This window comes from Phaethon aethereus (assembly GCF_964289735.1).
Source record: "Phaethon aethereus genome assembly, chromosome: 2".
Classification (NCBI taxonomy): Eukaryota; Metazoa; Chordata; class Aves; order Phaethontiformes; family Phaethontidae; genus Phaethon; species Phaethon aethereus.
Window position 1 is genome coordinate 75,487,149 of NC_138582.1, and position 13,401 is coordinate 75,500,549.

The 13,401-nt window shown below is 46.2% G+C and overlaps 1 protein-coding gene across 3 annotated transcripts in view; it reads right to left on the bottom strand.

Moving 5' to 3' along the window:
• FHOD3 (formin homology 2 domain containing 3) overlaps nt 1-13,401 on the bottom strand; it is a gene marked incomplete at its 3' end in the record, with an annotated part of 418,667 nt that overhangs the window by 124,984 nt on the left and 280,282 nt on the right. For all 3 annotated transcript variants that reach the window (XM_081996647.1, XM_081996646.1, XM_081996645.1), the window contains exon 8: nt 466-560. In XM_081996647.1, coding sequence (XP_081852773.1) covers nt 466-560 — 95 coding nt within the window. The remainder of the gene's footprint in view (nt 1-465; nt 561-13,401) is intronic.

Consider the following 13,401-nt stretch of genomic DNA (forward strand, 5'->3'; position numbering starts at 1 on the left):
GGTTTTTTTTAAGCACAAATGCTCTTACTAGCACTCAGACCTGTTAAATTCATCATATCTGGTTTGCAGTAAAAAAGAATTTAAACTATCTGAATTAGAAAATTGTGCACAATGCAAGCCTTTGTGAGCATGTGATTTTTTCACCAGTACTTGCTTTCTTTCTCGCCTTGGACCATGTGTTGAGCTAGTTTGTTGAGTTTTGTTTTGCAGTGCATTGTCAGCGCTGGGAGAGGAGCCATGTCATAACATGTTTCCACACAGCATCTAGCAAAATAGCAATTCTGCTCCCCGCTGCTGCCTCTGGGTGACTACAACACAAGTAACAGGAGTGTGCTGATTGCTTACAGCTTATCCTGCAAGTTCTCTGGGACAGGTCTCCTTTGTCATGTGTTCTCATCAGGGAAGATCATTGTACAATTGAAAATACTAACGTCTCCACCAGTTATGCTAACAAAATAAACAAACCTTGTTAACCAAGGTCATTGCGTAAACCAGTAGCTCAGTATCAACCCCATCCTTCTCCTCCAGGATCTCCATGATGTTGGACCACGGCTTGGCTCCTAGAGGAAAAGCAGAAACCATTGGTGATGGTGATCAGAATGGAAAGCTGTTGCATCATTTATTCAAGAGATAGCACAAGGTGGAATGATGTGGCCAGGTGGATGATCAAGCAGAAAGATCCAGCTTCTACAGTCTCCCCTGCTTCACAGAGAGTGAAGTTAATGCAGACAGTGAAAGCTACAGTGCATCTTAATGCAGGGATCTAAAATATGCCAGGTAGACTTTCCCCAAAGATATCATTTTTTCTCCCTTAAGGATGAAGGAAGCTTTGTTAGCCCAGTTCGATCGACACTGAACTTCTAAAATTCAGGTGGGAGGAATTTTACCCCACTTACCATCAGTTCACATAGGCTTAGACAAATCTTCAACAAAAACCTATATGCTATGCTTTCAGTGCGTTTGTTGCTCATGTTCCCAGTGATATTACTGAGTTACGTTGCATTAACGTAAGTCCTGTTAACAAAACGGTGTGGTAGAGAAACACAGTTTTCTCTAATTACAGGCTGTGTGTCTTGGATAAAATAAATGATCAATGAAGGGAAAAGATTTTTGCTGTGGTTCTTACCCAAATTATTTTAATAAAAATGCCCTCTACAGAATTTTCAGATATGTTTCTCTCATTTTTCCACTAAGTAAGGTCAAAATTTGTTCTTCCAGTTAGGACGTATTTGCTTGATCTGCATGTTGATTTGCATTTGTATGATTATCTGATGCCTAAACCCAAGAGGCTTCGTGAGTTATTGTGCCAAAAACATCAGACAGGCAACGCTAGCCAGACTCAAGATAACCTATTGTGTGGAAGGTTACCTTGTAAAACCATCCTATTTCATTTGGCTAAAAGGCAGATGGTTGCATTTACTAAACAAAAAACCCCCACATAACTATTTTATCTAGGAAACTGAAGTAAATAATGAAAGACTATAATTCAGTGTTTTACTAGGAGTAAAGTTAAAGGTGAGGAGGACGAAGCAGAAAGCTAACTCTAACTTAAGAGATACTCAATTCAACTACATGAGCATAACTGCAAGAGTCTTTGAATTTCAGAAAGAAAAATGCAGAGTATTCCAACAGCCCACATCCCCTAAACACGACAGGGATGACGATAGCTTGAGTAATCAGGCAGTAAAATGCAGGTGTTTCATCACGACAACCTGCTGCTGACTGATCAGTGACCCGATGTTAAAGCTCTGCATTCCTCTCACAGTGATAACAACCCTTGTTTATTCATGCTGATATTATATATATACTATAGATATACATCCCGCTACACAGACATCAGACCTCGGCTAACCAAGGATCTCTATTTTCAAGGTGATGGCAGCGCACTGTGTGGAAAAACCTGTCTATTAACGAACACACAGACAGCAATATTTCTCCTGTTTTCTTTTGCCTTCTTTTTGAGACATGCTCTGATCTTTACTACCGAATAATAAATCAGAGCTTCCTTATCTCGAGCGAAATCAAAGGAGGGAGAATTCGCTCTCAGCTCTCCTACTGTATTTATGTGCCTTACTAATTAAATACTAATTCAAATACACAGCTGTAATGAAAAAACACTAGACATCTCTTTACCAGAGTCCCTATATTACCAGACATTTTGTACAGTACATGTTCAAAAGACATGTGGAACAAATTCAGTCGGCTCACAAATGATATATGATCAGCAGGAATGATATCCTCACTACAAAAATGTCTTCCTGTGGTTTCCAGTGAAAAATAAAAATGGAAGAAAATAAGAAAGAGGAACAAAATGGGGAAACTATGCAAGTCTGACTTAGAATAATGCCATTTAGAAAAAAGCAAGTTAACAACAACATAAAAAATTAATAATTTCATCCACTGCATTAGTCAGTAAGAGTCCTTCTAGGGAAACATGTCTTTATTTTGCAGGCAGGTTTTATTCTTATTGGAACAATCCTGTTTTGCCTTTCAAAGACAGCATCCTGGCATTTGATTTTTTCTTCCTGAATGTCTCGATACTTCTCCATTATCATAAAAGAATATTTTTCAGAATCACCTTGATCTTTTCCTGCAAGGGTGATATAGAATTTCCTTTTATCCATACTGTTTCTTGTTTCAGAAAACAATTTTTTAACATTGTTCATTAGGCACACTTACTAGGAAGGTAGCCCTGTAATAGCTCATTGTCCTGGTTTCAGCCAGGATAGAGCTGGTTTTCTTCACAGAAATCAGTGTGACACTGTGTTTTGGATTTGGGATGACAAACTGTTGATAATGTGCTGATGTTTTGGGTTGCTGCTGAGCAGTCAAGGACAGTCCAGCTTCTCGTGCTGGCCGGCCAGAGAGCAGTCTGGGGGTGCACGGGGAGCTGGGAGGGGACACAGCCGGGACAGCTGACCCAGGCTGGCCAAAGGGACATTCCCCACCATCCGACGTCATGCCCAGTCCATAAACTGGAGTTGGCCGGGGGGCGGAAATCGCTGCTCGGGGACGGGCTGTCGATCGCCGGGTGGTGAGCAATCGCTGTATTGGGCATCACTTGTTCTTGTACATTCCTTTGTTGGTATTATCATTGTTGTTTCCTTCTTTCTTTCTGTCCTATTAAACCGTGTTTATCTCAACCCACAAGGTTTTTTTCCTAATTCTCTCCCCCACCCTACTGTGGGAGGGGGAGTGAATGAGCGGCTGCGTGGTGCTTAGTTGCCGGCTGGGCCGAAACCACGACAGTCCTTTTTGGCGCCCAACGTGGGGCACGAGGCTTGAGATAATAACGGTTGCAGGTCACAATATCAGTTTATTTGATTTGCATGATGCTCTCGTCTTTGCTGTACATGTTAAGGATCGGTGTTGGTCTCTGCGGGCTGCTGTACTCGCCTGCGAGTTTTGTTTTTAGAGCACTGACCTTGAGCTTAATGTGGTATCATCTGAGCTCTGTACTAAAGCCGTTACTGTATTTTGACTACTGTCTTGTGGAGACGATTAGCAATTATACTTCTGCCTCTGAAAGGCTTTCTATGGAGGAAATGCAGAGTGGTACCTTTGCTACCCTCTATCATAACATTTCCTCCTTCATCACAGTAATTTTTCCGTATTTTGAACACCCTTGGGTAGTTAAAATACCTCTATTGCTACTTCTGGGGAACATTGTTTCGGTTTTGTCTAAGGTTGGCAAGCAATTTAAGAATATCAGCCGGAGATCTGCCCCAAGGCTGGATAGTTATGAATGGCAGGGTGTGTGGAACAGCATGGGCAAATGCCTGGGGCGGTGGGCACCTCCGGTGTTTTGGAACTTCACTCCCGAACAAGTGCAGAATCCTGATAAACTAGCAGAATATTTGGAAGAAGTATGCTGTCAGCCTGGCAGCTCCAAGGAGACACAAATCATTGCCATGTGCTGGGGCCTGGCCCATGCCTACAGAACCCTATTTAACACTATGCAAAGGGGAGAGAGGCTCTCTGGGTCTGATGGCAATGTGGCAGGCACTGTGACTACTCCAACCCCCACGGCGGGCACTGTAGCTACTCAGACTGCTGCAGCTGAACCAGAGAACCAGCCCATCCTGGTATCAGTTACCCCTGTACAAAAGAAGAAATCTTGGAAGCGGAAGTCAGCTCGTTTAGTAAGGGATGAGGAAGATTCTGCTAAGAAGGAGGCAGAGGAAGCGAGTGAGGAGGCAGAGTGCTCTGAAGCAGGGCCATCACAAGGACTGAAGAGGGAAGAGAGCGAGTCATCGCTTGAAGAAGAGGAAGGGGAAGAACTCATAAAAGAGATGGTAACTACCCGATCTCTATCCCTGAGTGAATTGCGAGATATGCGAAAGGATTTCAGCCGTCGTCCAGGTGAGCACATTGTCACCTGGCTGCTCCGATGCTGGGATAATGGGGCCAGTAACCTGGAATTAGAGGGTATGGAAGCCAAGCAGCTGGGATCCCTTTCTAGAGAAGGGGGCATTGACAAAGCAATTGGAAAAGGTGCACAAGTCCTCAGCCTCTGGAGACGACTCCTGTCGGGTGTGAAGGAAAGGTACCCCTTCAAGGAAGATGTTCTATGTCACCCAGGCAAGTGGACCACCATGGAGAAAGGTATCCAGTACCTGAGGGAGCTAGCTGTGTTGGAAGTGATTTATGGAGACTTGAACAATGGACAATCATCCAAAGATCCAGATGAAGTCAATTGCACGCGATCTATGTGGCGGAAGTTTGTATGGAGTGCATCATCATCATATGCCAACTCATTAGCAGTAATGGCCTGGAAAGACGGAGAGAGACCAACGGTGGATGAATTGGCTGGCCAACTCCGGCAATACGAAGAAAGTCTCTCTTCCTCCCTACGGGCCTGCATCTCTGCTGTAAAGAAACTGCCCCAGGAGTTCCGGCAATTCAAAGAGGATATGCCCTACCCTCCACCTGTACGGACCAGTGTCTCAGCCATTAGGAGTAAGCGCTCTTCTGTTCAAGAGAGAGGATATAGAGGATACACACCACGAGCCACCCTGTGGTTTCAATTGCGTGACTACGGAGAGGACATGAGGAAGTGGGATGGAAAACCTACCTCGACCCTAGAGGCACGAGTACGCGAGCTGCAAGGAAAAACAATTACAAAAGGGGGTTCAGGTTCCTCCAGAAAAATCGTCGCTCCACTTTCCAGTGGGCAGTTCCCCAGAAAGAATAGAAGAGCTGATCTCACCTCTGATCCTCTTGAGGGGACTTCTGATTCCTATTTACAAGAAGTGGGTAACGAGTACTATGAACAGGATTAGAGGGGCCCTGCCTCCAGCCAGGCGGAGGAGAGGGACAACCGAGTTTATTGGACTGTGTGGATTAGATGGCCTGGCACATCAGACCCACAGGAATATAAGGCTTTAGTGGACACTGGTGCACAATGTACCTTAATGCCATCAAGCCATATAGGGGCAGAACCCATCTGTATTTCCGGAGTGACAGGGGGATCCCAGCAGCTGACTGTACTGGAGGCTGAAGTGAGCCTAACTGGGAATGAGTGGCAGAAGCACCCCATTGTGACTGGCCCAGAGGCTCCATGCATCCTGGGCATAGACTATCTCAGGAGAGGGTATTTCAAGAACCCAAAAGGGTACCGGTGGGCTTTTGGTATAGCTGCCTTGGAGACGGAAAAAATTAAACAGCTGTCCACCTTGCCTGGTCTCTCAGAGGACCCTTCTGTGGTGGGGTTGCTCAGGGTCAAAGAACAACAGGTGCCGATCGCTACCACAACAGTGCACCGGCGGCAATATCGCACCAACCGAGACTCCTTGATTCCCATCCATGAGCTGATTCGTCGGCTGGAGAGCCAAGGAGTGATCAGCAAGACTCGCTCACCCTTTAACAGCCCCATATGGCCAGAGCGAAAGTCTAATGGAGAGTGGAGACTGACAGTAGACTATCGTGGCCTGAATGAAGTCACGTCACCACTGAGCGCTGCCGTACCGGACATGCTAGAACTTCAATATGAACTGGAGTCAAAGGCAGCCAAGTGGTACGCCACCATTGATATTGCTAATGCATTTTTCTCGATCCCTTTGGCGGCAGAGTGCAGGCCACAGTTTGCTTTCACTTGGAGGGGTGTCCAATACACCTGGAATCGACTTCCCCAGGGGTGGAAACACAACCCTACCATTTGCCATGGGCTGATACAAACTGCACTGGAACAGGGTGAAGCTCCAGAGCATCTGCAATACATTGATGACATCATCGTATGGGGCAACACAGCAGAAGAAGTTTTTGAGAAAGGGAAGAAAATAATTCAAATCCTTCTAAAAGCTGGTTTTGCTATAAAACAAAGTAAGGTCAAAGGACCTGCACAAGAGATCCAGTTTTTAGGAATAAAATGACAAGATGGACGTCGACAGATCCCAACGGATGTGATCAACAAAATAACAGCTATGTCTCCACCAACTAGCAAAAAAGAAACACGAGCATTTCTGGGCATTGTGGGTTTCTGGAGAATGCATATTCCAAATTACAGTCTGATTGTAAGCCCTCTTTATCAAGTGACCCGGAAGAAGAACGATTTTAAATGGAACCCTGAGCAATGACAAGCCTTCGAGCAAATTAAACAAGAGATAGTTCATGCTGTAGCCCTCGAGCCAGTCCGAGCAGGACAAGATGTTAAAAATGTGCTCTACACGGCAGCCGGGGAGAACGGCCCTACCTGGAGTCTCTGGCAGAAGGCACCAGGAGAGACTCGAGGTCGACCTCTAGGGTTTTGGAGTCGAGGATATAGGGGATCTGAGTCCCGCTATACTCCAACTGAAAAGGAGATACTGGCAGCATATGAAGGAGTTCGAGCTGCCTCAGAAGTGGTTGGTACTGAAGCACAGCTCCTTCTGGCACCCCGACTGCCGGCGCTGGGCTGGATGTTCAAAGGGAGGGTTCCCTCTACGCATCATGCGACTGATGCTACGTGGAGTAAGTGGGTCGCGCTTATTACACAGCGGGCTCGAATAGGAAACCTTAATCGCCCGGGAATCTTGGAAGCGATCATGGACTAGCCAGAAGGCAAAGATTTTGGAATATCACCAGAAGAGGAGGTGGCACGTGCTGAAGAGGCTCCACCATATAATGAACTGCCAGAGAATGAAAGGCAATATGCCCTGTTTACTGATGGGTCCTGTCGTATTGTAGGCAAACATCGAAAGTGGAAAGCTGCTGTATGGAGCCCTATACGACGAGTCGCAGAAGCTGCTGAAGGACAAGGTGAATCAAGTCAGTTTGCAGAGGTGAAAGCCATCCAGCTGGCTTTAGATATTGCTGAACGAGAAAAATGGCCAATACTCTATCTTTATACTGACTCATGGATGGTAACAAATGCTCTATGGGGGTGGCTGCAGCAATGGAAGCAGAACAACTGGCAACGCAGAGGCAAGCCCATCTGGGCTGCTGAATTGTGGCAAGATATTGTTGCCCGACTAGAGAATCTGGTCATAAAAGTACGCCATGTAGATGCTCACGTACCCAAGAGTCGGGCCACCGAAGAACATCAAAACAACCATCAGGTGGATCAGGCTGCTAAGATTGAAGTGGCTCAGGTGGATCTGGACTGGCAACATAAGGGTGAATTATTTATAGCTCGGTGGGCCCATGACAACTCAGGCCATCAGAGAAGAGATGCAACATATAGATGGGCTCAGGATCGAGGGGTGGACCTGACCATGGACGCTATTGCACAGGTTATCCACGAATGTGAAACGTGTGCTGCGATCAAACAAGCCAAGCGGTTAAAGCCCCTCTGGTATGAAGGACGATGGTTGAAATATAAATATGGCGAGACCTAGCAGATTGACTATATCACACTTCCACAAACTCGCCAAGGCAAGTGCTATGTGCTTACCATGGTGGAAGCAACCACCGGATGGCTGGAAACATACCCTGTGCCCCATGCCACCGCCCGGAACACTATCCTGGGCCTTGAAAAGCAAGTCTTATGGCGACATGGCACCCCCGAAAGAATTGAGTCAGACAATGGGACTCATTTCCAAAACAACCTCATAGACACCTGGGCCAAAGAGCACGGCATTGAGTGGGTGTATCATATCCCCTATCATGCACCAGCTTCCGGAAAAATTGAACGATACAACGGACTGTTAAAGACTACACTGAGAGCAATGGGTGACGGGACATTCAAACATTGGGATAAACATTTAGCAAAAGCCACCTGGTTAGTCAACACTAGGGGATCTACTAATAGAGCCGGCCCTGCCCAATCAAAACTTTTACGTACTGTAGAAGGGGATAAAGTCCCTGTGGTGCATGTGAGAAACATGCTGGGGAAGACAGTCTGAGTTACTCCTGCCTCAGGCAAAGGCAAACCCGTTCGTGGGATTGCCTTTGCCCAGGGACCTGGGTGCACTTGGTGGGTAATGCGGAAGGATGGGGAAGTCCGATGTGTACATCAAGGAGACTTGATATTGGGTGAAAATAGTCAATGATTTGAATTGTATTATGTTAATTGTTACACAGTACAGTATGTCATTACTACTATGGTTGCTATCTACCATATTGATGGTATTACAGTAAGAATGACCCAGACTGATGAAGAATGAGCTTCACCGAAACTAAACAACATGCAGCAGTGCTGGAACCAGAACTGGCTTCAGCAGCTTGCGCCCAACAATTCCCTCGAGATCGACATCTTCGACCTACAGATCATGGACATGGACCGTGCCAGATAACAATCCAACACCACATACCATCTCCCCTGCGCTGAGAGACTGCTATGATGGATGAAGCCCAGAGTCATGGACTGAATGAACTCCACAGACATTTTAAAGTGATGGCCCATGGACTAAGAAAGTGATATCTGTGTGTGTATATTAAAAGACAAAAAGAGTAATACTGAATAATTGAAATGTATTGAAAAATACAGGACCTCGGCAGGGGTGGATACTGTCCTGGTTTCAGCCAGGATAGAGCTGGTTTTCTTCACAGAAGCCAGTGTGACACTGTGTTTTGGATTTGGGATGAGAAACTGTTGGTAATGTGCTGATGTTTTGGGTTGCTGCTGAGCAGTCAAGGACAGTCCAGCTTCTCGTGCTGGCCTGCTAGCAAGGAGGTTGGGGGTGCACGGGGAGCTGGGAGGGGACACAGCCGGGACAGCTGACCCAGGCTGGCCAAAGAGATATTCCCTAGCATACGACGTCATGCCCAGTACATAAACTAGAGTTGGCCGGGGGGCGGAAATCGCTGCTCGGGGACGGGCTGTCGATCGCCGGGTGGTGAGCAATTGCTGTATTGGGCATCACTTGTTCTTGTACATTCCTTTGTTGGTATTATCATTGTTGTTTCCTTCTTTCTTTCTGTCCTATTAAACCATGTTTATCTCAACCCATGAGTTTTTTTTCCTAATTCTCTCCCCCACCCTACTGTGGGAGGGGGAGTGAGTGAGCGACTGCGTGGTGCTTAGTTGCCGGCTGGGCCTAAACCACGACACTCATCCATCTTTCAAAGGATTTAATTAAGGTGCTGATGTTAAACTTAGGCAATTTCCAAAATCTAGCCTTAAATTTGAAATTCTTCATGTATTGCCTAACTAATATCAAGAGGAGGCAGTACTATCAAAAACTGACAGAGCTACTCCAATGTGTACCAGATTAAACCTTTCTTTTCAAATGTTATTTTCCTCATTATGATCTCAAGCTGAGCAGCCAAGGAGTGAACATGGAAATAGCCACAAGGCCGACCACCCACCTGGGGCCAAGGCAGTTCTGGTGTGGAAGCTGCACCATGAACTTACTGAATTACTACACTTGGGTTAATATCCCTTCCCAATATATATTGAGAGCCTGTAGTTTCCAAACTATGACCTGGACAGCATGGGATATGGGCAGATCTAGAGCAGGTGTCTGCTCTCATCTTCTCTCATGTCCTGGGCTTGGATTTATAAATACGTTGTTCCTGGAGAGCCACCATTTAAAGATGAGACCACAGGCTGGAGTCTATGTGGACAAAATTAATTTTCAAGGCAATATTTTTTTTAATGATAAGGTGGCTCAGTGTAAAAAGTCTTTTCAAGCTACACATAAAAACCTTGTGAAAGGTACCTTGGAAAATCATACACTAAAAAAATTGGTGATTCTTCTACACTAACTGGTTGCTGTAGTAAAACAATGATGCTCATTCAAGAGATTAAATACACGATGTATGTTTTCCCCTTTCACTTAAAAAGATATTTTTATTGTGGAGAAAATTAAAAGGTCTCAATTTATAGATGGAGAGGAACCTTTGAGCAAACTATAATGCAGAGCTAAAACCTACAGCTTCCTTTTTCTGTGTAACAATCAGAATATAACAAATCCTGAAAAACCTAAACTCAAATATAGATTTGACAATGCATGTGTATTTCTAGTAAAAAACGTAAATCCATTTAATGTTTGCATGTTATGGAGTTTATTTTTTAAAATAGTAGGTGCAATCATTTATGCCTGCCAATTGTCAAGAAGGTTTACTTTCCAGCCTGCCTTCTCCACCTGATTGTGATGTAGAAGAACAATGATGTAAAAGAATGATGATGTAGCATCCCAGCAATTCTTCTGGGAGCAGACTGGGCTGTTCCCATAAGGTTATGACTTCATGCAGGACTCGTGGCAGAATTGATGGGAGCGATGCAACAGGCTCACTGGAGTAGAACAGCAGTGGTCGAGTTTTGTGTGTGTTCTCCTGCCTTCTAACGGGTAAAATGAGAAATGCTCGACTGCCTTCCCCAGGCTTCTCACTGGTAACAGCTCATTATCATGGCTATTGTGGAACCTCAACCCTGATGCTACTACAGCACTCCGAGTAGTCCCACACGATGCATAAACGCACGGAGAACTATGGGGTTGTAACAATTAAGCCTATATTAAATTAATACAGTGTATTGAATAATGTTGCCCATTGTTTTAAGTCTCAGCCTTTCCTCAGTTTCCCCTTTAAATGTTTTTACATACAAACCTCAAAAAAACAGAAAAATAATTCTAATGCTGTCATTCATGCCTTACACAAAATTTTGAAATCACAACTACACAGGGTGTCTACATTACATATAAAGCATGAAAAACGTTGCATCAGGCCAGAACCATACGTGAGGACTGCCACCAATTTATAGCGTGTCTCTCTCTTAATACACATCGGATGGAAAACTATTAATATTTACGAGAAACCTCAACATCTTGTACTCCTGTCTATTTAAATATGAGTGAACATACAGCCTTCCATCACACCTCAGCATGGACATTAATTTAGTGGGTATCTATGTGTGAAATAGGAGGAAAAGAAGAGAACTGATAATGTGGGCCATTTACAAATAATATAACAAGTCAATGTATTGCGTTTGCCTGGCAAGCTTTTGGTAGCGGGGGGACTGCAGGGGCGGCTTCTGTGAGGAGCTGCCAGAAGCTTCCCCTGTGTCCGACAGAGCCAGTGCCAGCGGCTCCAAGAGGGACCCACCGCTGGCCAAGGCCGAGCCCATCAGCGACGGTGGCAGCGCCTCTGGGGTGACGGGGTTAAGGAGGGGAAACACCCGGCAACAGCAACTGCAGCCGGAGAGAGGAGTGAGAACGTGTGGGAGCAGCAGCCCTGCAGCCCCCCCGGCCAGGGCAGCAGGAGGGGCAGGAGGGGCTCCAGGCGCCGGAGCAGAGGGTCCCCGGCAGCCCCTGGGGAAGAGGCTGGTGAGGCCGGCTGTGCCCCGGCAGCCATGGAGCTCCACGGGGGAGCAGATCTCCACCTGCACCCGGGGAGGGCCCCACACCGCAGCAGGGGGATGCCCGAAGGAGGCCGTGACCCCGTGGGCAGCCCGCGCTGGAGCCGGCTCCTGGCAGGGCCTGTGGGGACCCGTGGGGAGAGGAGCCCAGGCTGGAGCAGGGGTGCGGGCAGGACTTGTGACCCCGCGGGGACTCAGGCTGGAGCCGTCTGTTCCTGAAGGACGGCACCCATGGGGGGACCCAGGCTGGAGCAGCTCATGAAGAACTGCAGCCCGTGGGAAGGACCCACGTTGGAGAAGTCGGTGGAGGACTGTCTCCCATGGGAGGGATCCCAGGCTGGAGCAGAGCGGAGTGTGAGGAGCCTCCCCTGAGGGGGAAGGAGCGGCAGTGACAGCGTGTGATGAACCATCACAACCCCCATTCCCCGTCCCCAAAATTAGAAGCGAAGTTCAGCCCGGGAAGAAGGGAGGGGTGAGGGGAAGGTGTTTTAAGATTTCGTTTTTATTTTCTCGTTATCCTACTCTGATTTCATTGGTAATAAATTAAATTAATTTCCCTAAGTCAAGTTTGTTTTGCCCGTGACAGTAATCGCTGAGTGATCTCCCTGCCCTTATCTCGACCCACGAGCCTTTCGTTACATTCTCTCTCCCCTGCCCGGCTGAGGAGGGCAGTGACAGAGCGGCTTTGGTGGGCACCTGGCCTCCAGCCAGGGTCATCCCACCACAGTCAGGTAGCAGAGACTTAATTCACAAACAGTATGTGACAGTGTCCAGGTCAGCCATGGGGCTTTAATCTCTGTCCTAAAAAATGCTCACGATAAAGCAGCCCCAGACAGCAGAGTGCAATGCCAGCTCCGGTTTCCAGAGCCCGCACAGTCCCGCTATACTTAAACTGAAAAGAGATCAAACTCTTCTGGGGCTCTGAAACAAGAAAGGGGCGGGGGGGGGGCGGGGGGGGGGAGAGCTAGATGGAAATATAAGTAAAAGCTACTTCCTATACGATGAGAGCCATGCAGTTATACACTTACAGTCTGCTTGTATCTGCGAGTAAAACTGGCACTTCCATGGATCTCTGTACTTCAGTTTGCATATGGATGTGTTCTCATATAGCAACCACAGATGGGATCACTTCAAAACCAGGCTGAGCTATTATGGGGTTCTTTCTGTTAATCATGTGTGGTACACATGTTGAGGAATTATGTCATATCTCATCACCTTGTATGTACATGAAACATTGGACTTTTTTCAAGGCAGTGCTAAACTTAGTTATATACCTGCAAGATTTATGACGTTTCAAAAAAAGGCACATGGGTTTTTCTTCATCTGTATTTCTGTTCCATTAAATCAGTCATTAAAGGCAGGTACTCCTCAGTTATAAGCCACTAATTTCAAAATATAAATTAAAACTTAGCATGTGCACAGCTAAACCTGAGGGCTATTACACTGATGAGCTAAAAAAGGAACTAAATATAAAACCAGAAAAAAGCCCTCTCTTGTAGCTAAGTGCAACTTATAAACAATTAAAAAAAAAGAAAGGAAAACTGGATATTTGGGGCTAAGTTACTTGCAAGAGTTCATGAGACAATCTGCCAACACAAAGGTAAGAGAATTCCCGTAAGCCCTCTCCTGTACGCCTAACAAGTATCCACCTAACTACAGGCATCACTGTTTTTCACATGTTTTAT